The sequence below is a fragment of the Pseudopipra pipra genome, chromosome 4 (genome assembly GCF_036250125.1).
Source record: "Pseudopipra pipra isolate bDixPip1 chromosome 4, bDixPip1.hap1, whole genome shotgun sequence".
Taxonomy (NCBI): domain Eukaryota; kingdom Metazoa; phylum Chordata; class Aves; order Passeriformes; family Pipridae; genus Pseudopipra; species Pseudopipra pipra.
The window spans coordinates 4,631,635-4,656,547 of NC_087552.1; the positions used below are offsets into that span (position 1 = coordinate 4,631,635).

Below are 24,913 nucleotides of genomic sequence, written 5' to 3' on the forward strand. Positions count from 1 at the left end.
GGGGATGTAAGCGCTAAAGCCACAGCAGTGAGATGTTTTAGGGACAGGCACCTAAGGAAGAAACAGAGACCCCCTTTGAATAAAGCCCTGACATGCACTGCCTGGGTGCTGCAGACTGACACATATGATGGGAGCAAGGGAAAAAGTCTGTTACCTGTCCTGAGGCCCTGACCTGTACCTTAATTCTGGGACTGGGGCAGTGTGTATCCTGCTCTGAGCTTCTTGAAATGGGGCTGGGCTAGTTCCTTCTCTGAAGTGTGTTTTCCATTAAGCAGCTCCCTACAAGCTCTTGAGTCAACGAAGGTGGCATGGAAAAACAAACGAGAAAATTCAGAAAATCTGAGATCCAGAAACACAGTATCTTATAGAAATCTACACAAGGGAAATACCAATAGAAAAGGAAAGGAAAGAAACAATATATAATCTAATATTTTTAATTTTATGTACAGGAATATAACGTTATGGCAACTTTGTACATGAAATACATACAGTATTTAAACATGGAAATCAGCTAGGTAAGAATTTACATTAGCAATGAAACTGCTTCATGTGCAGCCCAGTTAATACTTAGTTTAGATCTGTATTTTATTGGGGGGGAGATTTTAATAGTTTACAATCATAGAAACATAAACATTTAAAACAAGACTCTATAAAATAATTTACAGAAACCCTACCGCCTACACTGAGAGAAAGGGTGTACGTCTGTGAGTTCTGTGTGTGAGTAACAGGGTGGACAGATGATGGATCTCAGCCTTATTAAGTATAAAATAATTTAGAAGCAGTTCATGCAATATGGAAGCAAAGGCGTGCCAGTTCCTCCGAGGTCTCCTGCTACCTTGGACATCTACTGAGCATCACATGTGGGCCACTGGACACATGATAATACCCTTGCCAGGTGCTGCCAGAGAGCACCAGCCTCAGTTCCTCCCAACAATTACTTACGTAAACATAAATATACAAGTTGATATCTTTTCTACACAGTACAAATACAGCTCACAACTTCTCAGCTGTGCAAGTAGTCGATCCGTATACTTGGAAGTAGGATAACGCTCAGTCCGGAGTTCCATATATTTCTATGTACAGGGGCACTAACAGAACTTCCTTGTTTTCACCAATTTGCTCTGGTATTTCACAGAGTGCCCCCCGTGCCCTATCACGTAAACATCCAGCAGGTAGGACTTGCCAGGCTGCAGGCCCCTGATTGTCTCTGTGGTCACTGCTTTCTGGATGTTCTGGCTGTGGAAGTATTTACAGAGAACCTTGTCCGATTTCTTCCTCGTGTCTGGACCCAAGCACTGGTTCTGCTCCCTTTTCTTCTGCTCTTCGTTGTAGTTGTCATCCACTTCCCTCTTGTAGATGCAGAACTTGTTCCTCTCCTGCGTGCCCAGCCAGGCCACCGTGACCGACGAGCACGTGCGGAGCTTGTCGAAGGCTTTGATCCGCGTGTCTTCTGGGAGAGAAGGAAAAGACTGCTTGTTGGGCCTCGTTGTAGCCAGGATCTTCAGCATGGAAGCACCTTTCTTGCTCCCTTTCAGCCTAACGAGATACTTCGCTTTCGCTTTTCCCCGAAGCTGGAACTGCCGCACGCCCTCCACGCTTTGAGACAAGAGAAGTTTTCCATCTCTTCTCACTTGGATCTGAACAGCATCCAGGCACGAATGAACGGAGAAGGTGACTTTTTGGTGGGATGAAACGGGGGCAAACCGCAGGAATTTGGCTCCCTTTCTCTTGATGAAAACATCTGTAACTTTGCCGTCCTTCAGCTCAACTGTTTTCTGCTTGGCCTCCTCCTTGGTCCTGGCGAAGGTGCCGACGTACGCGGTGCTCATGTTGGTGTTGGTGTTCACCGCAAACATGTCAAAGTAGTACTGCGTGTCGGGCTTCAGGTCAGACACAGTGAAGATGTTCTTGTTCCCGATACAAACCTTATGCAGGTCAACCCTGGGCTTTGAGGACGTTTGCCGCCCAAACTTGGATGGTTTCAGGAAACCCCGCTCTTTGCCGGAGTTGTTGTCCGCAGGGAAGCCAAAATGGGCAAAGTCAAACGGACTGAAATCCAGGCCTGGTTTTGGAGCCATCATGAAGGCGTCGTCAGAACTGAGCTTGGCTTCCACAGCGCAGAGGCTTTTGAAGTTGTGCTCTTTGTTGATGACTATGCAGTACTGGATTGGCTGTTTCAGTAGGGAGGCAGTGGGACTTGGCTTCCACGCCAGGGTCACCGTTGTACGTCCCAGGGAGGTGACATCGATTCTGGGATCATAAGGTAATTCCGGATAAGGCTGGTCTGACTCTGGAGTGGTGGTTGCATACACCTTAAAATGGGTGTCCTTCTCTGTGGACAGCAGATCTAGTTGGTACAGCCCAGATGGGGAACTAGAGGACACAAAGTACTCCACGTCGTTGCCTTTGTAAGAGAAGAGCTCTGTGCCTTCCTCACTGGTAATCTGCTGTTTCTGTTGCTCAAGAGGCTCTGGGTCACCTGCATTACAAGCAAAGAAAAACATCTGTGTGAATATGAGAAAATGAAACTCTAACAGACACCTACATTTTGCTACATACAATACAAACGTGAGATGAAAAGGAAGGTTTTGTCTTCTGAGGAAGATGTAATCAACACTTCTGTCAAATCAGAGGGGAAAATTGGTTTGGCACCCAGGTTAAAACCAAATGCAACAGAAATTCTACCTGGCCAGTATTAGCAGAGTCTCATGAATGGTAGCTAACACCTTCCATGGGAATATCAGGCACCCCACCTGGAGATGCCCCAGGAAGAACTGACTCACTTGCCTGTTCCTGGACATGGGGCCTTGACTTTGACCCTTTAAGTCAGGCTAAAATTTTGTTGCTAAATACAGTGGGGACCAAGGGTGTGTGTACCCTCCCATGTGGTGTGTATGACAGCTTAGCACTCGTGTTGAGAGGCTCTGGAAGCCGAAGCCCTTTTCTCTCCTGAGCAGCAGTTACACAGCTCCAGGTCTACCCCCTCAAAGGGGTGAGCTCAGCCCTGCTGGAACTCCAGCCCTGTCTCTCCAGTTCTTACCTTGTGTACACAGCTCACAGCAAAGCCCCCAGGAAACCCAGTGCCCTCTGTGACCTCAGCTTTTCCTTTTATTTTTTGTAGCCCTTTTCCCTTTCGTGTTGCTGCCTCCTGCCCGTTTCCTGCACAACAGCAGGACTGGGGCTGAAGATCCAAACAGCAGGAGACCATAAAGTTGGGCCTGCTGCGAGACTCAGTGTTTGAGGAACCTCAAATCCAGGAGAAAAGCAGGTCTGTGTGGCACAGGGAAAATCGTTCGTGGTTTGTTACCTGAACCTTCTCCACTGGCTTCCTCTGGGAGCTCTTGCACACTCAGTTTCCACTCCAGGGGGGCATCACATGGTGTCACAGTCACTGCTAAGGGAGTGTTGTCCTCTTCAACCACAAAGAAATACCTAGAGGAAGGTTAGCAGACCACATGTCAGTAACTCCTGATGGCAGCCAACTGGCAGGGACTGACCTGACGTGATTGAGGATGGTCCTGGCGGGACAATGGAGTCAAAAGTGTTACTGACAGGCAAGTGTGTGCAGAGGGAATGTGGGAAGGCCGGTGGGCGAGAGCTAAGGAGGTGAGGGGAGTCCTCCCACTCAGACACCGGGATACAGTTCACACTTCCTTGTCAAGACACATTTTTTACCTGTACACTAACTGTGTGCACTGTGAATAGTCACAAAGGTATAAATGAGGGAAATGGGATCTCCCACGGAATTTAGGGATATGCTCTTCAAGGCAGGACACACATTTATGCTATGTCCAGGTAAGGGCCCTAGAAGCACATATAGATACAGACACATCCAGCTGCCCTCCCACATCACCACAAGCTCTAAACATCATCTATTGTAAAGTATTTCTCACCGATGAAGGCTGGAGGAGAAATGTGATATGACGGCAATGCTGCTCTTCCCTGAAGTCTTTGGAGCCTCAGGTTCTTCCCCAGTCTAAACTCAGTTTTTTCTGGAAGTGGGGAGTTCAGATCAGACTGCCTTACACTGCTACTTTAAAGTTCAATATGAAATAATGAAGAGAGACAAGTGTGGTCGGCTAAGCCTGTAGTTTCTAATTTCCTTCCCTCTCCCTTTGCCTCCAGACATGGTTAGTGGCCCCACTTCAGGGAAATTCTGTGGTCTGTGGGAGCTCTGGGCTTATCCCAGAAATCAAATAAATTGGACAGGCCCTCAGCTGGGGAGGCCAGATTGGAATGGAAACTCGCATAGTTAGTTACTTCACCAAACAGAACACTGGCATTTGTATTTCTCTGGTTTGGGTCCAACTTTTATTTCAGCAAACAGAGCTACTATCTCCAAAGTACGACCTCCTCCCTTGAGCCAGGCAGAGGTACCTTTTAGGGGTGTCTCGGAACAGGTAGCTGCTGATTTCCGCTCCATCCGGGATGACGGACGTATCGTGAAAAAACGCTTTGTCCCGGATCTGCATTTGGAACAGCTCCTCATCCCTGGTCGGGAACTTCTGGGGCATGGAGCCCAGTGGCAGCAGCAGCAACAGCAGCGGGCAGTGCAGCAGGAGCATCCTATAGCAAAGACAGGGAATCCCACCTCAGGAGGGGGCACCACGTGCAGCTGATTCCCTGCTGAAACGTGGGCGATCCTGTAACAACATCATATGCACTTTTGCAGGCACCTTCCACCTTGAACTGCAGCTGAAAGCAAGCCCATGCACTGCTTTCAAATGTTTATCTCTCCCTGTCACTACCAAAAGCCTTCCACATACTTGGGTAGAGCCACAGCTTGGTGTTTTGCCACAGCAGAGACAGAGCTGGCTGGACTTGGGAGCTAAAGCCAGCACAGAGCAGACGGAGGGGACATCAGCCTCGCTCTCCTTAGGAGATTTCATTTGGGCTTCCAGCAATCCTTTGGAGAGTAAATACTTCCAGGGAAGTTGTTCTTTACAAAAATAGTGAATTAGGAAAACATGTGATATAAACCCACACATATTCAAAGCACATTGGTATTAGCATGCAATTCAGCAGGCCTTAATCCTCAAGCCTGATGGGAATTGCAAAACACAAAAGCGGAGAATCCTTTACAAATTAGGCACAATAATTCATAATCTCAGCCTTTCATTATTATGTCTACAAGTAGGTCAGTAATGACTACCCGAGCACATACAGTGGGACAGGCTGGAAATCTCCTTTCAGTACAGTAGATGATCTCATATATAATGGTTCTGGTATGGGGGGAGTAGGGGGGGGAAACAGTCCATTTTTGGTATGAGTATATCAAGTTTAAATTGCTAAATGATAACTTTTTTTTCAAATTAGGGGGGGGAAAACAAAGGAGGTTTAGGTCTTTACCTCAACTGTGTTAGCACTGGCTTTGGGGAGAAACATGGTAAAAAGCTGAGCTGGCAGGAACAGTTTTATCTTGTCCCTTGGCTGAATGTGCAGTCAAACACTGCTCCTGTAAGGTAACTGTGACTTTATAACAAACCCTTTCTTTTTAACTTTAAGATCAAATCTACTCTTGAGATTGGGGTTTACACACACACACACACACACTTGACCCTTCTCTAATATTTTATGCAAAAATAGCAAACATAAAGCTCCTTGTTCCTTCCATCAATGCCCAGGTCCCCTCAGCTCACCCCTCCTACACACTCCCCTCTCCTGCCCTCCACTGTCTCTGGCCCCATTATCTCAGATGATTCTTGCCCTGCTTTCTACTGTTTTTTCCAGCTCCTGCTGTCCAGCTCAGTCCCTGCCCTCCATCTATTTTCCTATTGAAACTGGTGATGCAAGAGGGAAGAGAAAACATGGAGCAAATTCCAAAGCATCCGTCAGCCATGAATGACGCATCCTAAACATTCCCTCACAGGATGCAATTTTATCTTCCCCTCTTTTCACTCATGCCCTCCTCAGCCTTCTCCCTGCCTGGTCTGACACATATTCCTGTATCTGCAGCCAGATCCTCCCCTCCCTGAGTGGAACACCATGGGAAGATAAAAGCAAAAGCTTTTCCCAGCATCATGTCCCAGGTGGGCAGGGAGAGCCCCCTGCAAGCCCCCGAGTGGTGAGCTACTTATACTTAAATCCAGATTTAGCTTTCCCAGCATTTGTCAGATTTTATCCCAACCAGCTTTTGATGGCAACAGACATATTTCCTCGAATTCAGACTGAAGTGTTGATACTTATCAGAAAACTCAATGGCATTTGACCTTTTGGAGCAAAGACCCAAAATACTTGCTGACTCGAGTCACCAGAGTCAGCAGAAACCTCCTCTCACACAAAGCAGGATGAGTTTCGTGTGCTCTAACATGCTGTTTATTGATTTTTCGAGTGTTATCGTTGGCCAACAGGGAAGAAATTCTTTCCAACTTAATCACAACAGTTAGAGCAGATTATTTGGTTAGGTAAGAAACTCTGACGCTTTCTGCAGACAGCGTCCTCCACGTGAACCCCCTGAAATTGCAACCTTGTGTATTCCCATAGTCAGTCCCACTGCAATGTAACCTCTGTTAAAATAAACCATTCTGATTATAGGCTAAGCTTCACTTCTTAAATAATTTCACCAGTTAATGTGCTTAAAAAACTCCCATAAACAGTGTTTCTGTCCCCATTACCAACCACAGAGCAGCGGTGAGGTACAAATTTGCCTCTGATTCCTTTATCTAATTGTAACAGCATTTTGGCTTAAAAGTAACTGCAAGGAGACACATCAAGGTTAGTTCTGTGATCCCTGCCCATCCCATACCGAAATACCTGGAAATACCCCAGAAAATGCACTTGCTAGATGTGAGCCTGTGAATTCTTGCTCTACCCCCAAGCCCACAGAAACTTCCATCAAATGATTTTCTTGCCTTGGATTTGTTTTTAGAAGCCAGGTACAAGCTGAGGCCCAAGCACTGCACTGCTAAGCCATACAAATTATGTGAAATACGTTGTGTGATTTTTTTTTGCCCTCTAGACTGTGCCACCTCCTTAAATGCCTTTTATTCCCTTTTCTACAAGTTCATCTTGTTTCCTTTTCTTTTAAACTCCGAGTCAATATTTTATTGATATATTCCTGCTGACTGGAGGGATTTGCCTGCTGTTTATCACTGAATTTAAGAGAGTGCCAAAATAAACAGTCCTAAGTGAAATAATAAGCACCGTTTTCCTTCTCCAGGATTGCAAAAGTGCCCTCTAATGGCCCATCTTTACCTCTCGCTTTTTTCCCAAACTCTCTCTCTAAACTGAGCTTTAACTCCAGAGGGAAAAGTCCCACGGATTGACCCACTCTGGGGAGCCAGACTGTGAGCAGGGAGCATCCAGGGGGTCCCCATCTCCTCTCCCAGTGGACAAGGCCACCCAGTGTTGCCTGTAGGCCACTGGGACACGGAACCCAGGGCAGGTGGCCAGGGTTTCCTTGGATTTTCACCTGGAATGCGGCAGTCCTGTCTCCAGGTGAGCAGCTCCTGGGCTACACAAACACTCCAGCAGCAACAGCCACACCTCAGGAGAGGTTTGCTTAATAAACCTGGATGTATTTACCTAAGTAGATCAACAGATGATGAAAAATACATGCTGTACATTGGGATATGAGTTATTTTAAACACTTCAGAATTTACCACCTTGGCAGAGGCTTGTGTTTTTTTTCTTCCTCCCACAAAGAATCAGCCTGGACATTTTATAAATTCCAGTTAGAGGCACATACACATGAAAGTTATTGCTAAATCAGATCACAGGGTTTATGATGATTACAATGAATTCCTATTTTTTAAAAATTTCCACTCAGGCAGTGAGCCTTACCCGACTTTTCCAAAATCCCACCTCCACAAGCCCTACACAGCCCTCTGTCCTGCCTTTAAGACCTCTGCCATAACAAACTTCATCTGCACAAAAGGCCTGCAAATCTCTAGGTAAACTGCAATTATAAGCAGAAGAGGAAGGGATAACGGGATTTGCAGCTGGCTCAGGTTCTGAGTGGAGGGACAAATTAGCCAGAGCCATGGCAGCACCTCACAGGCTTTTCCCACAGGCTGCAGGATCACTGGGGTGGGCACATCCTCAACCAAAGCCAGAAACAGGAGGCCTGGGGGCAAGATTAAATCACCCCATTTTTGATTTCACTGCTCAAGACTACAGTATTTTCTGACTGCCCCAAGCACGACTGTCCCTGAATATACCCACGCTCCATAAAAAGGGAGCAAGAGTACTGGATTCACCACATGCATGACAGTCATCTTCAACTGCCTTGATCTGTGGAAATCATTTGCTTTACCCCTCCACTGTCTGTAGTTCACAGAGACCTGTAAAGGATTTACAACAGCAAAACAAAAAAGATCTGGGTTTACCTGAAGCAAATTCGTCTGGAATAACCAAACCCTCATGTTTAATTACAGAGAGTGGAAAGTGCATGGCTGTAATTTAGTGAGGATAATTTCAAGGCACTGCCTGACACAGTGCTTTTGTGTTGCATTTCTTCTCTTTTTTATTATACGGATGGTTGACTTTTTTCCTCCTTACATCCTATTTTTAAACTCTGGCGTGCTGGGGTGCTGGGTTTTTTTGCTGTTTACATTACCCATGCTGCATCTCATAATAAGCCTGCAGATTTATTGACACCATTTAAGTCCAGCTTTGGAAATAAAAGGGCACTGTGTGACTTCTTTGACTTATTATAGGAATGCTGCAAGTAAAGAGGCAGTGAGCTTTTCCATTATACACTTCATTTCCAGTGATATATAACACAAATACACGCGCCTCAGCACACACAGTTATCACCTGAGAAACAGAGGGGCTGAAAAGCACCTACCAATTTCGATTGTAATACAATTAGTTATTTTTAAAAGTGCAAACAAGAAAAAACAATGCCTTTGCAACCAAAGTATTTACTGGGAGCTGCGCCATTTGTTTGCTTAGGGGGAGACCAGAGGGGAAAAGTGAAGGGCTGCCATTTAATGCTCACTGTTCCCTGAAGGATCTGGAAAACGTTTGGTACGCTTTTCATTTGGGCTTTTTTGTGGTTTGTTTTTTTTTTTTTAAAGCAGCACTTTTGAAAACTTGTTGTCTGGTCCTGCCTCGTGCCTGGGGGAAATCACGGGCCAGGTAGGGCTGTGGGACCTCTCCTGGAGCTCGGGACAAGGAATGCAGCCCTGACAGGGACGCAGGGGTGTATCGCTGTCTCTGTGGATTTTAAAGGCAAATATTTTTGTGAAGTGCCACAGCCAGCTTGACATGGCAGCTCCCGTTGGCAGGACCAGCTGTAACTGGGAGGGCAGGAGCATTTATGGACCTGTAATCCGTGGATTAAAGCTCCCTAAGTCCGCACGGACACGATGGACTATAATGGTGCCTTTGAAGCATTTAGGGTCCACCGTGTCAATAATCTGTGGATTATCCGACTGCCTCTTGCAATTCCAATTCAACCCACGATTTTCCTTTGCTGGGAGTATTGTTTTAGCAAAGCAATCACAGTAGCACAGGAAAAAAAAATCCAAGCACGTGAAAATAAGAAGGTATGAAGAAATAAGGGTACATTTCCACCAAATCTTAATGAACAACAGTGGCAGGGAGCTACAGCTTGGGGGAGAGGTTAACTCAGAAGGGCTATCATTGTAAAATGCAGAGCTGTCTCAAATTAGACATGTTGAAAAGCAAACATACTCAGGGAGATACGGTATCAAAAAATCAAATTTTACATGGACTATTTTGTTTCTAAACCGAGCCTTATTTATTTTTCCACTTTTAGTGGAAACAGATCCAACTCTGATTACATCAAAATCATCACCCTGGAGCTGGTGGTGGCTGGATGCTTCAAACACCAGCTGAGCCAGGAGATACCATTTGGGAGGCTCGAGGAAATGCCTCATAGTTTTCCTTTTTTCAGTCGGAGACCACATACCAGCACTTCTCCCCTTCACAGCCACCTCGACCCAAGGGAGTGTCAAAGGCAAACAAACAGCAGTCCCCGGCAGCCTCTGGTACAATGCTCAGTTGTTCTGTCCCTGCGAGGGATGGCAGTGGCTTGGGAAGAAGGGATGTGCTGGAGCACTGGGTGGCAGCCAGCTGGCAGCCCTCCCCCTGCCCAAATTATACTTCCCTTGGCCACTCCTGTGTCCTTACTGTCATACCTGCTCACCCTCCCAAACCTCTAAGTGGCTGGATGTTGCTCCTGGAGAGGGCAAGCGTCACGGGATGGGTCACTGGTCCCAGCTCTTCCAGAGGAAAATCTCGTGTCAGAGTCAGAGGAATTTTTTCCATAGTCTCAGCAGGGGTTGAACCCAGTTGGAGAAACAAGGCAGAGAAATCTTAGTTTGCACAACTCCAGGCTGTTTAAGATAACCAACCCGGAATGCCACGCAGCCCTACCACAAATCTTTCATCGCAAGAGCTGGAGGTGTTTTATAATGGAGAGTAATTATTATCCCCTTGTTACAAGCAATAAAAGTAGGGCAGAGACTTTCCTTGTTCAAGGAAATCCCAATATAATCCCTTCCTTTAATCATAAAACAATAGCTACTTTCCCCGGCCAAGTCATTCCGCCTTCAGCACAGCTCTCCGGGTGTACGTTGCTCTGTCTCCGTAATGAATTTCAGCAAGGGGATTAGCAGGGAGGAACATACGAACAATTACAAATTACAACCAACACCAGCACATTGGGATTTGGGACAGAGTTTCCCACTGCTTATTTGGAATACTTCAGAACGACACTATGAGCAAGAGCCCTTGCCAAAACCCACGAGGGGCGGGGATGACTGAAATGTCAGGGTGTGACAAAGAGCAGGGACAGAAGTGGTGTCCGTGCATCCCGCTGTCGCATCCTCACACCGCCGGGGCTTACAGCCGGAAATCAGAAGGGCTTTTGGAAAGAGCTTAAAACATAAACCCCAAGTCATTACTGCATTAACTACCGGAGGAGTTAAAGTGGTTTGAGCCATTCCTAGGGCCTGGGGAATGCCACTCGCCTGGAGGCTGCTCATGGACAACAAGGTGTTGGATAAAGTAGAGAAAACAAGGGGCTGGTGCAGGGCAGGGAGCTGTGGGAGAGGCAGGGAGCTGCAGGTCACCAGAGTGACTTGCAGAGCAGGAGCAGGGGGAAGCCAAGCCTCAGGCAGCTCCAGCAACAACCAGAGCACTCACACTTTGTGGAAAGCTGCGCCATGAGCACACTGGAATCACTTGAGCACTTCTTCCCTTCCACTTTTTGGTAGGTGATTAAAAAAGAGGATACTGATGACTACTCTGAAACCCTGTTAAGTGCACAGAGGCTGATTCCCAGAGCTTCCATCAGATACGCAGTTTTCTTCAGGGTCAGGAACACCACCACACACATCCATAGGATTACAAGCCATAGCCAGCCCCAGGGCATTAGTATTCACACCCACCTCCCACCCCTACACACACAGTCTTCCTGCAAGAGCTACTCAGAAATTCTCACTTGCAATGTTGCCATACCTCCCGTTTTAGCACCGAGGATTTCTCAGCGCTCCCGGGCTCACCAGTAACAACCAGCAATGTCTGTGCAACAGTGTGGAGCACAGCAGCAGCAGCTCTCCAGAAAACCCTCTGGCAGCTGGAAGAGCAGAGCAAGGCAGCAGCAGCAACAACCCATGGTGCTCATGCCCAGGAGACAATTCCCCAATCCCTGCAGTAACAGTCGATATCCTGGGGCAAAGACACAGCAATGGGAACTCAAACAGAGACCATAACAGGCATCTGGCACCAAATGCAACTGTAAGGTTGGATTCTGGGTTTTTTCAGTCCAGGAACATTCCTAGTTAACTAAATATGGGACAGGAGAAAATACAATTTATTCTGTTTTCTCCTATATTTTTTCGGTCTTATCCCTGTGTCACTTTCAGTTACACCCGAATCCTGCAATCCAGATCCCCAGCTGACTTCTAAGGAATGATGACTTTTTCCACTGAATTCAGAGTCTAACCCATATGGGAATTAGGTTGGAAAAGCCCCCTAAGACCATTGAGTCCAACCACCAACCCAGCACTGCCACTTAAGCCATGTCCCTTAGCACCACATTGACACATCTTTTAAGTACCCCCAGGGATGGTGACTTCACCGCTGCCCTGGGCAGCTCGTTCCAGTGCTTGACAACCCTTTCCATGAAGAAATTTTTCCTGCTGTCCAATATAAACCTTCTCTGGCACCACTCGAGGCTGTTTCCATTCGTCCTATCAGTTGTTACTTGGGAGGAGAGACCAACACATATTAATTATGACCACAGTAATACATGTTACATTGATAGGCGATCCCTAATCATCATCAGAGTCCAAATTTTTCTGATTGAACTTACTATCCAAAATTTAATTCAGTTTTAATATTATCTGCCTTCAGCTTTCAAGGTATGCAAAGGAAATATTAGGCCCTACAAGTCCTTAATGAACCATTAAGGTGCTCTCTCATGATGATTTGTTACATACACCCGTAATTCACAGATGCTGTGTCTCATTTTCCCTAGTTGGAAAAGGGCTGCTGGAAATATGTAAACATTTGCCAAGTGTTTGGAAATGGAAAGTATCAAATGCGGTGCTGCAGCTATTGATATTTACATAGTTCTACCAGCACGCTGGGTGTTGGAGCTGGCAGATCTCAGCCACAGTTACAGCAGCAAGGACTTGCCGAGATCCAGCACGGATCACTTCCCACCGCCCCCAGAGAAAATCCCAGCCTCCCCCAGCTGCTCGCACAGCATCCCTCAACCTCTCCAGCACTAAGAAGCCATGTGATTGAGCAAGGATTTGCCTCCAAAGGGCAAAATGGACAGGAGGTGGAGAGGCACAAGCATTGGAACTGCTGCCACATGTGAGCCTTGGTCAGAGCTGACACACAGACCTGTCTGGAGAGCTGTAAGACACCACAGCTCGCCAGCCACCAGCCCGTCATACCAAAGCAGGACAGGAGCTTGTTTGGGAGCTGCCAGTCTTCAGCCTTCTTTCTAGCACTTTTTTGGCTTTCTAAGCAGAGGACCTCTGCATGACCCAGCTGGAAAGTCTTTCCCAAGTGCAAAAAGATGAGTGCTCCAAAGGGATGTGCTGCCAGAGCTTCAAACCTGCCAGGGTCAGCTGCAGAGCTGTGGTACGGGATGTGAAAAATCTGTTTTTCAAAAGGGTTGGTTTCAGCTCCACTCCACTGCTGGGCCAGTGTTTATTTGTCCAGGCTGGCAGGCGAAAGGTTAGTCCTTCATCTGGTTACTGCCAACAAAAGCCCGGGGAACACATACGGTGGGGAGGTCACACTGTCATGGGTGAGTGAACATCCAAACAGCCCCAAAACCTTCAGGCCTTCTTATGGCAACCATACATCCTCACTTGACAGCAGGGGAAAGAAGGGGGGAAAAAGAGGAATTTTTGCATTCAGAGATGACTGAAATGCGTGCCAAGGGCATTTCCTTTCCCAAAGGGGGTAAACGTGGTGAGAGCTGTGGCACAGGATCCAGCACTGCCTTCTGGGCACCCTTTTCTGGGAGTGTCCCTTCACTGGGGACTGGAAGCGGCTTACACCAATCTTGGATGAAAGTTACTGCTAACGGACAAAGTGTCATTTCAGCATCACGGTTACTACCTATTGTAAAACCCAAAAAGCTGTACATTCAAAAAAGTATCTGCTCTTTGGTGCTTTTTCACCAAGGCCCACAAACTGGGGTCTGCTCAGCCCCTGGTTGGAGAAAGCCATGATAAGCCCATAGTTCCAGGTGGGACTGGTCACGAACCCCATGAGCAACAGGTCAAGCCAGAGCGTGTTTTGGGCTACTGAAAGTGCATCTCACTAAGATGCATTTTCGAGTTAAAGGCCTAATTGCCTGGGTTTTCTTATAAACACCTTGCAACTGCTTTTTCTTAGATGAGTGGGAATTAGAATGCACTCTGTAAATTACACAGCACATTTCTTTCCCTGAGCCTGCCACTCTGCTATCACACACTTGCAGGAGACGTCTCAGACTCTTGCTTTAAAATTCAAACATTAAATTAAGTTAGACTTGTTCACGTGATGCGAGAGGGTCTTAAAACCTACTTATTTTTCCTTGTATTATTTTTTCCCAACCATTGTACTATAACAGGATTATAAAAGTTTTAATCGACTGACATTAAATCTTCCCTGCAAAATTGTAACTTTAATACCCCCTAGGACTATTAGATTTTTATTCATTATTTCTCATTACTGAAAAATCAGTTTGAGAGCGCCCCTGGGGTCTTCCCCAAATAAGGATAAGATCCTATTAGCCCTACAAATCATACTCAAGTAAGTAATACTTACCCAGGAGAGAAAGCCCCTGGGGAATTAAACACAGATTTAGTAGCCAAAGGAAGGGAAGGAATGGGGACTAGAAACTGTTAGCGCTGCTCACTGATGTTTTCCTTCACATCCAGAGACCAGCTGGCAGCTCCAAGACACTTGGCTTTCCTGCACCACCATCATCCCAATCTGTAAACTGCTTAATTTGCATCAGGTTTCTGGGTTTCAGAACGCTGAGACACGTTTAGACTGTTTGACTATAAACAAATTAGCAGCAAATCTGCTGCAGCTAAACAAAGCAGCAAGTAGGAGAGAGAGCAGGCTCGTTTCTCCACGATATTCTGGCTGCTTTGTAAAAACCTTCCACCCTGTTTAATCATCCCTGCAAACGTGTGTGAAGAACCTGTGATCCCTTTGCAGCAGGAGCAGTGGCTGGTCTAGCACTGCTCCATTTTGGTACTGAGCAGGTCAGAAGGGAGAAAGGTGAAAAGCACCGTTTTTCTCACTCCCCAATAAAGTTTCAACTCCTTCAAACTTACATTTTCTTAAATAATAATAATAATAATAAAAAATAAATTTGCTTAATTAGGCAAACAATGCTTTTCCCCTGGACGTCCCAGGGGAGGTGTGGGCCTTGGAGGTGTGTCCCGCTGTGAGCGTGCGAGGGTCACGCTGGAGGGGCGCTCATATCCTCATATCCGGACCCACCAAGGGGGGGAATGAAGTAGGAAAGATAAATTATTGCCTTCTGGTTTCCAGTTTTCCAGGTGCTCGCAGTAAGTACCCACTGCTTCTTATCTCAGCTGTCACACCAGCAACAAACATCTCTGCAACTACTGAATTTAATTACCCTGAAGCCAGAGCAGCCCCAGTTCAGGCCAAACCCGAACAACCTCGCGTGCTCTGGAGAAATCTGTGAGAAATGCTGCACATGCTGCCATTACCTGCCCAGGTGGGAGGACAGAGCCCACTGAAAGATGCTCAGCACAGGATTTGCCTGCATCCTTCTGGTTAATCAGGTATATTTTTGTTCATTGAAACAGTCATGTACTGGGGCTGGGTTCTCAAACAACTCGTGTTGCTGATTACTCGAAGGGCATTTAAAACCTGCCCTCTAAAATGTCCCCCACCACGTTTTTGGTGAAATCAGAGTATCAGCTACCTCACATATGAACTGAGACCACACTCTGCCTGTTTCTGATGTGTCCTGCACGACCGACACACTCCCTGGGATGCAATCAAAGCCATCTACACAGTCATGGGATTTTCGACTGGTTCCTGTTACAGCTCCATGTTAACATTTATCTTTCTCCTGTTCCAAGAGTGTCCTTGCATACAGCAAATGAGAAAACTAATTTTGAAAGAACAAATTTCTTTTTAATATTTACTCTCTCTCTCTCCTGCTCTTAACGTATTTCTAGCTTTAAGCACATTCTCCTGGAGTTATGATTTATTATCCTGACCTCTTTCCCGATCTAAGGGCAAATACTTCCTCTCCTAATGACATCTTGTTAAAGTTTTCAAACATAACATCTCCTCGGTCTTCAAAGCTCCTTCCATCCATCCATAAGCATTAGGCTTATTTGAGTCATTTTCTCAGGCAGAAACTATCCTTGCTTGATCTAATGAGGATTTTTGTTAAAGTACATCTCAGTCACGATGTAAAACAGAGTGGGGAACGTGGCTTCTGCGCTCTGCCTTTTCTCCAAGGCATTGCTCGCTCACTCACTGCTCCACTCGTGATGTAGCAGAGCTCAAGTAGTACTTAAGTCCCTTCTCACTGTTCTTACCTATGATATTTGACATAATCCTGACTTCTCCTAGTTTATTCCTGCCCATACAGTCAGTGATACCAGCGGCATTCGGTATCACACCAGGTGCTCTGTAAGCAAGGTAAACATCAGTCTCATGGCCTGTCAATACACTCTCACACAAAACTTATATTCCAGACATTTATGTTATTAGCTGAGGTTATCACCCCTGGAGTTGGGCATTCCCACCAGTACATGCACCCTTTCGTAAGGGCTTGAAAACTTGTTTTCTTACATGAAGGAGGAGGCCCTTCCCTCCTTCAGTCAGGTTCACCCTTCTCCTCTGCATTTTATAATCAAACAGGAAAAGAAAGCAAAACCTCCCCCGTTATTTTAGCTCTCACAAGTGGCTGAACTGGTAGCCCAGAGCAGCTCTATCGTCCTCCACATGAACAACATCAGCCCCTCCGAATGCTCTGCACAAGGAATGTGCAGTTTTCATTAGGCTGCCCCTAATGCAGAAAACGTGCACGTTCTGCGGGGTGGGATGGAAACCCGCCGTCCCTGGTGTGTCCATTGGTACAAATTAGTAAATCAGCCTCCTGCCAGAGCAGGCCAGGGGCTGAAAAGGTAAATACCCACTTAGCAAGGCAAAATAAAACCAGCTCTAGAAAGATGCGAGACCCCGAAGGAGGGCTGAAACAGCCCCTTGAAAATAGTGAAGTAATGGGCTTACAGTTTTATTATTCACATAAAGTTTAGTGACTTCAAAATGAACGCGAAGCCAAACAAGACTTGTTATCCCACTAAAATCTGGGCTGTAACTGAAGCCAGTACCCAGATGTTCTGTGGTAAAATCCGCCGCCTCGCTGCATAAAAGCACCACATACCCTGACGTACAGTCCTGGCTTGCCTTTATCCAAACCTACTTAGATTCTGGATTATTTTTCTAGCAATCTTTTAAACTGCCACGGGAAGCATAAAAGGTGGTCTCCTACAAAACCGTTCGGTACCAGCTTGAAATGTAACCATTTGCAGAAATAAATCAGGATTTCTTTTTAATAAACTGTTTATCACCAGCCTCTTGGGATATAAATTGTAGAAGAAAAAGCGGGGTCTGAGTTTAATAAACATCTTGACTTTTTATATATATTAAGGCAGAAGACCCTGGCACACTTCAGAGTGAAACATCCGGCAAACAGGCTCAATCCAGCCCTACTGAAGGCACGGGACAGGGAGCAGAAGGCCACAGCATGGCTGGAGCTACCAGGAAGGGCTTTACCCCTTCATTTTCAGGGAACTTCTAAGGTGGGCAAACCTTCTAAGGAGGACGAAGGGGACTCGAAGACGGTGTTTCTGCCCATACGTGTAGTTTGGATGCATGAGCCAGGATGATCCAGGGGCAGCTTGGGCTCTTGCCAAGCTGGCCAGGAGTAGTGTGGCACTGAAGGATGCTCAGGACTCCCAAGGTGGAGCTACAGCACCAACTGTGTCCCCAGCCCAGCTCACAGGAGCTGGAGAGGGGTGCTGGAAAAGCCGTGGCAGATGGGCCGGAGCTGTGTGCCGGGAGCTTTAAGCGTCAGATGAACACGGAGTACGTGGTGAAGGCATTCGAGCTGAACAGGGAAGGCAGCACAGGCGCTATGTGATTTTGAACAGCTTGCTTGACAGTTTGCACCATATTGTATTTATAAACATTGGGGGAAACCTAAAAGCTTTTCCTCGGCGTTTCCGAAGTCGCCGTCCACAACAACACAGGCGTGCGGGGCGATCCTGCACAGCTCTGCCTCACCTCTGTGACAGCCTTCCTACAATTAAATAAAGGGGCCCATATGAATCTCTGTGGGATCAGCATCCCACACAGTGTTCAAATTCCCTCTGGAACTGTGATATGATCACCAAACCCTGACCTTCCCCGGGGTGACCGGGGCGGGAGGTGACCCGCTGGTCGGCAACACCAGCAGCAAGTTACAGGCGTGCCACCTCCTTCCAGGTGTGGCTCACACCAGGGAGCAGCTGGCTCTGCTCGGGGGTGCCACAAAGCATGGCATGTCCCCACGTGTGTTGTGTCATCTCACTAGCAGGGCTGCCATGACACGCTGAGGTGCCCACCCTACACAGCAGAAACATCAATGGGGTTTCTGTGCAGGGCCGTGCAGGCACAAAGCGTGACGCGCCCGCAACCTCATCACGAAAAGGTGACAAGGCAGAAGGAATTTTTCAGATGTATTACCAAGCCCTTTCAAAATGAAGAGGAGCTCTTTCTGCTGGCACAGAAAGCACACGAGGTATCTCTCTTCTCACCACAGGACAAAACACAGGCACAGGAGCCTGAATACACCCACACAGTCCCCACGCATGATGCACTGCTGCACATTTCAGCTTCATCACATTTTTAATGGTCAGAGTAGAACGTAAAAAGTCCTCTCCTCCTTCAACTATTAATAGGTTTTAAATTCTAAACATTAGGTACTCACAGAGATTTGTAGTGGTACTAGAAAGCTGACTGCAGCAGCTCTCCTCTTCCAGGTACGTATGTGTTTAACTATGAGGTAGGAGAGCGAGGCCGGCAGGATGAGGCATTCCCGACAAGGAGCGATCTGAAATGCCATTCCTAAAATAGCTAAGAATCAGCGATTTTCAAAGTAGGCTGAGCAGAAGCACAAAGTTTTTTCCCCTGCTCTCTCTTACAGCCCAGCCAAGGGTGCTGATGATGTCTAACGCCCGAGCGCTATTTTTACGGAAACCAGGTTATGGACAAGCCAGCAGTGCCTTGCCAGGGTCACTAATGTGATAAATCACTCGCTGTCAACCACCCAGGGAGGAATTCACCCTCCAATCGCTCTCACCTCTTCCAGTTTTACACAGATACAACTCCATCATCTCGACCAAGCACGAAATCAGTGCATCAAGGCTGGAAGCCCATCGTAAGACAGTGCCAGATGGGGCTGCCAGTACTGCCTGACGGTAGGATGCTCCAGTGGAAGCACAGTGCCACACCGGTGTTACTGAATGTCTCCTGACATCTGCTCACAAACAGCCAGCCGGGCCAGGGAGATCCGTGTAATTACGGCAGGGATCCTGCCTCCCCGCTTAGCTCGCCCCATGCAGCTCAGTCAAGGCACCAGAACAACGATACTGTTTAAGTGCTTTAATTAACGATTGTAACTAGATGCTAACCAGATCCTTTGGCGGGGAGGGAAAATCCAAGGGAAGCTACAAGCTTCACAATCCGCTCTCTGAAACCAGCCTTGCAGAGGCTGCCTAAGTCCACGTCGATGTCCACCGGGATGATTTCCAGAACAGCCCTGGGCAGCATGGCACAGACAAGATCACGCTCATCCCTGGCACCAAGCTAACCCATCTGAGGAACCAGGGCACATTACTGCTCAAGTGTTAAATACATCCAGAAAAAAAAAGTCACAGAATCACAGCTTTTCAAAAATCCGCGCCAGCCTTTAACTGTGAAGGTTCAGATACATAAAAGTTATATCTGCAAGTGATTAAACAACGCTTTGTAGCCATTGTCTCTGCTGTCGAAATAAAAGCGCAACCCAGGCTGCACGTAGCAAATCTCCGCACTTACATCCCACCGTAGAGTCTTCTGTCTACTTTTTTTTTTTTTTTTTGGTAGCCACTTTTTTTCCCCCGAAAACAGCGTACGATGCTGGCGAAGCCGGAGCCTCTGCCTGCCTGGCACACACCCGCCCAGCGGCAGCAAGGACGAGCCGGGGGTTCCCGGCAGCCGCCCGGGTTGTGGGGCACCGGCCGCCGCCGGCTGTAAGAGGGCAAAAGCGGGGGGGAAAACCCCAAAGCTCCAAGGCGAGGCGGGGACCCGGGAGGACGCCGAGGTCCCCCCGGCAGCATCCCGCGGCGGAGCGGTGCCGGGACGCGGGGCTCGGCGCTGCCGCCGCAGCGGGAGGGACGGCGCCGGGGTGGCCGCGTCCCGCTCTGGCCGAAGGGTCCCGCACCGGGGTGGGGGCACCGCGACCCCCGCCCGCCCCGGCGGCAGTCGGAGGGGGCTCGCCCGCCCGGTGCCTTACCTTGCGACGTCCGGTCCCGTCCCGTCCCTCCCGCGGAGGGGAGAGGCTTTTTTCTTTTCGGGGGGCGGGTGTTTACCTACTCCCCCCCGCTCTGGCGGGGACGGGCTGCAGCAGCGGGGACTGTGTCACGCACGTCCCTTCGCGCTTTATAGCCCCTTCTCTTCCCCACCCCTCCCAGCGGGGGAAAGGGGGGAAAAAAAAAAAAAAAAAAAAAGAAGAAAAACAATAAAACGCAGGGAAAAGGAGCCGGGAGCTCCCCGGGCACCCGCCGCCGCCCGGGGCGAGGGCACGGCCCCGGCTTCTCCTCCTCCTCCTCCTTCTTCCCGGGAGGAACGGCGGGGCGGCCGGCAAAAGTTTTGGCGGAGGGGCGCGGAGCGGCGGCGCCCGGCGTGTCTCTCGCAGCTGCCGCCGGGCCGGGCCGGGCCGGGCGGGCAGGGGGTGCCCCGGGGCGCGGCCGCCCCGCCCCGACACCGCTCGGCGCAGGGGCGGGCCCGGGGGCAGCCCCGGCACCGGGGGGAGCCCGGCCCGCAGCCCCCCGGCAGAGCCGCGCAGCGCTTTGTGCCGCGCCGCCGGGGGCTACTCAAACATCCATCTTGGAGGGTTGTATCCTGCCCGCAAGCCGGGACGGCGGAATGCGGGGCCGCCTGGCGCGCAGCGCTCTCCCACTCCTCTTTTTCACGCAGCCGCTGCTTGGAGGGGTCGGGGCTGCGGGAGCGCTGCGGAACATCCCGACAGCGATGGAGGCGGGAGAGAGGGCTGGGGAGACCGTCAGGGATGCGTGAGAAATGGGATTTATTAAACCCTCCTGCAATTTAGCAAACGGGTCTTGAAGCTCTACATTCAACCTCTCACCTTCTCCCTCATTACGTTTTTGTCAGAGGCAGCTTTCAGGTTTGGGGAGTCAGGGGCAGTTTTCTTACAATTACCTGGGAGCAGAAGCTATCCTTTGCCATTTAAAAACAAACCTCTCTGGTTTTGTTTCCTTTTTGGCACATCAGTCATAAAACCGTCAAGTGCTACATAAGCATTAAACAAGTTATTACTAATAGCAGCTGATGGGTGATTTCCCTGAAGGTAATCATTCCTTCCTTACTACTTCAACAGATTTGGGAAGCACAAATAAAATAAATTAAAATCTCCTTTTTTTTTTTTTTTTTTTTTTTGCAAGGCAGCTGGGCAAATCCTACAGCAAATCCTCGGCGCGGAGGGATGCAGATTATCACTTTCTGCAGGGTGACAAACAGCTTCACTTTGTGAAGACACAATCCCCAGAGGAGCTCATGTCTTCAGGGACACATAGCTGTCCAGACCTCTGCTAATTGCCATTAGTTACTGCCACTTACCTCCCACACTGTCAACTCACAGAGCAGCCGGGTCGCTCCAGGCAAGGCAGCGAGCACTCTGCCCAAGGGGCTGCTCAAAAGCACAAGTTCACCAAAAGAAACCCAGGATTAAGGAAAAGAGCCCCCCGGGAGCCACTATCCAGTTATCCTTCTGTTTTCATGTCCCTGTTTTGACGTCTTTTACAACTATCCTTATCGTTTTCAAATAAGTTTCAAGGGTGGGAGTTTGGGGAAGGGAGGAAAGGCACAAGTTTAAAATTAAATTAGGCACGTTTAAGGGGAACCAAAAAATACCTGGTGTAGGCACACAGCATCCCGACTTCTCCCTTTCCAGAGGATTGTTCCAACTGCAGCACCTCAACAAAATAATCTCAGCAAAATACACGTGGCTCCTCTTTCTGATGCAGAAGGCGCAGAGGTTTGATCGTCCAAAAATGGGAGAATCTGACTAAATAAGAAAGCCAAAATTAGTAAAGAAAACCCGGTACGTTCCGAGCAGATTTTCCCCAAGCCTTCGGAGTGTGCAGGAGGCAGCAGAGAGGGATGTGCTCAGGTGAAGGCAGGCAGCTACCTTCGGGTCCGATTCATGGCACACCAGGATTTTGTAGAGCCTGCAGAAATGGCTGGCTCGGGTTTGAGGTCATTAGAGGTAAAATATTGCTACCCAGCCAAAGAGCTCTCGAGGCTGCGCTTCACACACAGGCAAAGCGATTATTTTCAACCTGAGGACAGCTTTAGTGCTATTGTTCTTAGGGGGTATTACTGTTTGTGATTTCAGGGGGAGCAGGAAGACATCCCCGGGATATTATTTACAGAGGTATGTGAACACTGCACAGATAACTCTCGTTTTGGATGCCTGCAGCTCCACCTCTATCGCAACTGTAAATCTCTGTCGTGATTTAAAGCTCAGCACGGAGCGACTCCCAGCCAGGGGCACATTAAAAAAACACCTCCACAACTAGATTTGCCGCTCTCAAAAATTTATAAGGTACAAAAAACGTTAAACACAGATACCAGAGGCAGATTTGGGATTCACATGCTGGAAGGTACATGTATGTCTGGAAGGTACTAGGGCAGCCAGTTAAATGGATACCAAATAAACGAAAGCCCCAAATACAGAAAATTCTCCTGTGTAGGTGATTCCTTTAAACCATTAAATAGGGGACTATCCCAGGTATTATCCCAGCACGTAGCAAATTGGCATTGAAGTGCTCCCTCTGAAACCAGAGATGACTCAGGTTTGTACAATCTTTACAGGAACAGGTCCCGGGCATGGAGAGGTGCAACACCCAGGGCAAGAAGTCCTGACTGTAAAGTGCTGTTCCTTATGTTTGTGTGGCAAAACTGAGGAACCAAAGGGGCAGGAGATCAGCAAACCTTCAAATGACTTCTCCCTGGGCATTCATCTTCTCCTCCCACCCTCTCAAAGGCTTCCAAGGAACCGAGCAACATGGCACTAAATACTGATGAGAACCAAATTATTCATTCACGCGCAGTCGCAATCTCTGTCTGTAACTGCGGATCGTTCGCTTGGGGGCTGGAACTGTTTTGATTTCAGTGAGAAAATAAACATCCAAAATTTGGAACATCTGTAATTGGTTCACAAAGAGGACTGTAAACTGTCTGGGTAAAAATGGCACTGCTCACGGTGTCACCACACTGTGAGACCCCGTTGGAGCGGATGGATAGGTGCTACCAGGAAACGAGATGTGTGTTATTATGTGTTACGGAGAGAAAGAGCAGGAAATGTTTAGTAAGATATCCAGTGAATAAATCCTGAATAATAAATCTCTGCGAAACAAAAATGGAAACAGGCAATTGGATATTCTAGGAGGGGAGGAAAGAGGGATAATTCATCATATAAATAATTCATTGCAAATTTTAGCACCCGGCGCTGCTGCGCATTTGGTGTGGAGGACAGATGACACTGTGTGTGCTTGAATGTGTGTTTAATTGCATGTATATATAATTTTTTTGCCCAATTATATGGTTCTCATTGTGGTGCAGATCTGAAGATCTGCTCTCAGTAATCCATTGATTAGCACTTGTCACTAGGGGAAGGGTACTGTTATTTATTAACATCAGAAACTGAGGTGCTAAACCAGACTCGTCAATCGATTATGCCCAATAAACCAGGCTGTGAGGGGTTTTAGTTATGCAGCATCACACAGTGCTCACTGTCTCAGAAGAGGAATGGGCTGGACAGCAGGGGCCTCAGGAGGCATCCAGGAAGCATCTGGCTTGGTAGCTGCTGCTGCCTCCCCCAGAGGAGCAACACATGACTGCCCAGGTGGAGCCCAAGCAGCGACAGCGCGCAGGTAAGCGATAAAACCGAACGGTGTGAGCATAGAGATGATGCTCCTGCTTCCAGCAGGAATGCTGATGTTGCTCACTGGGTCTTGCTTGCCTGCAGCTGAGCCACAGGTTCCACCTGAGGAAGAGGTTTTCCTTCTGCCCACTGGGTTGCTTGAAGCAGAGTGACCTGTGTGAGAGGTGACGGCCCTGTAGGGCTGGGCAGAGCATGACCCTGGGAGAACACCTTCCCCCAGTGCTGCTGCTTCCCTGAGCACAGCCCAGGCAGGCAGGGAGGGAGCACCATACCCTACACACATCGCTGGCTCCCTGCTAGCCCCAATTACGGCTTCTTTTTTCTAATAAGAGCCATTTTCTCTACCCTCTCCTGGGAAAAATCAAAAGCACGTGCAGCAGTTGCTGCTGCATCACTTGAAAGTGCTGGTGGGAGAAGGCTGAAACAACACATCTCAACAGCAGAGCAGTGTTCATACAATTTCATGACACCCCATTACATGCCCTCTAGGCTTTACCCAGATGCAGTGTAGGCTGATGCATTGCCACTGACCCCAAGAAATTACACACTGGGGCTGCCCTCAACTCATTACTCGCCTATTTTATCCAATTATGTTTTATTTATTAAGCTAATCTTGGAACTCTCTTGGCGTTGACTGTTTTACACCTCCAGTGCATTCTTTTTAATCCTACTGTTTTATGAACTGATTAACAAGATGTATTGCTCCAACAGCACAAAAATACAACACAAATTGAAAAGATGGTCCAACTGAATCAAGTCTCCGGCACTGGCGTTTCCCACATCGCCACTGGAAAACACCTGCTGTTAGACACTACTGCAGCACTGGTTTCATTTTGCAAAATTTGATGTAATATCATAAAATCAGATTAAAGATGAATGATTTCACTCTAAAATCCCAGATCTGAAGGTGAAAAATAATGACAAGCAGAGCTTTCATGCGCCAAGTGTTATTTCCTAATCATAACCTTATTCTACTGAGAAAGAAAAATGATGCTACTTTGCATAATTTAAATAATCGAATCTACTTTCCAGATAAAATTGTTAATAAACCATTGATTTAATCTCAAGTGCCCAACAGACCCCTTAAACGCTGATGCAAAGTATCCATTCCTTTAATTAAAACAAGTGAATTTAATAAAGATGAATGGTATGATAATGAGACGTATTAGGAAGTATGGGCTACTTTGATCTAGAACATGCACCCTTTGATTCTTATGTGAC

At 47.8% G+C, this 24,913-nt stretch overlaps 1 protein-coding gene across 3 annotated transcripts in view; it reads right to left on the minus strand.

Moving 5' to 3' along the window:
* Positions 1–418: 418 nt before the first annotated feature.
* Positions 419–24,913, minus strand: part of NDNF (neuron derived neurotrophic factor) — a 28,277-nt gene continuing 3,782 nt past the window's right edge. Inside the window, exons 1-5 of one of the 3 annotated variants that reach the window (XM_064651433.1) lie at positions 21,935–22,080; positions 21,658–21,811; positions 4,378–4,566; positions 3,308–3,432; positions 419–2,479 (exon numbers count right to left, since the gene is read on the minus strand). In XM_064651433.1, the coding sequence (XP_064507503.1) occupies positions 1,089–2,479; positions 3,308–3,432; positions 4,378–4,566; positions 21,658–21,677 (1,725 nt within the window). In that variant the 5' untranslated portion in view covers positions 21,678–21,811; positions 21,935–22,080 and the 3' untranslated portion in view covers positions 419–1,088. Of the gene's footprint in view, positions 2,480–3,307; positions 3,433–4,377; positions 4,567–20,020; positions 20,399–21,657; positions 21,812–21,934; positions 22,081–24,913 lie in introns of those variants that run through there. The other 2 variants (XM_064651432.1, XM_064651434.1) reach the window with 2 other exon arrangements.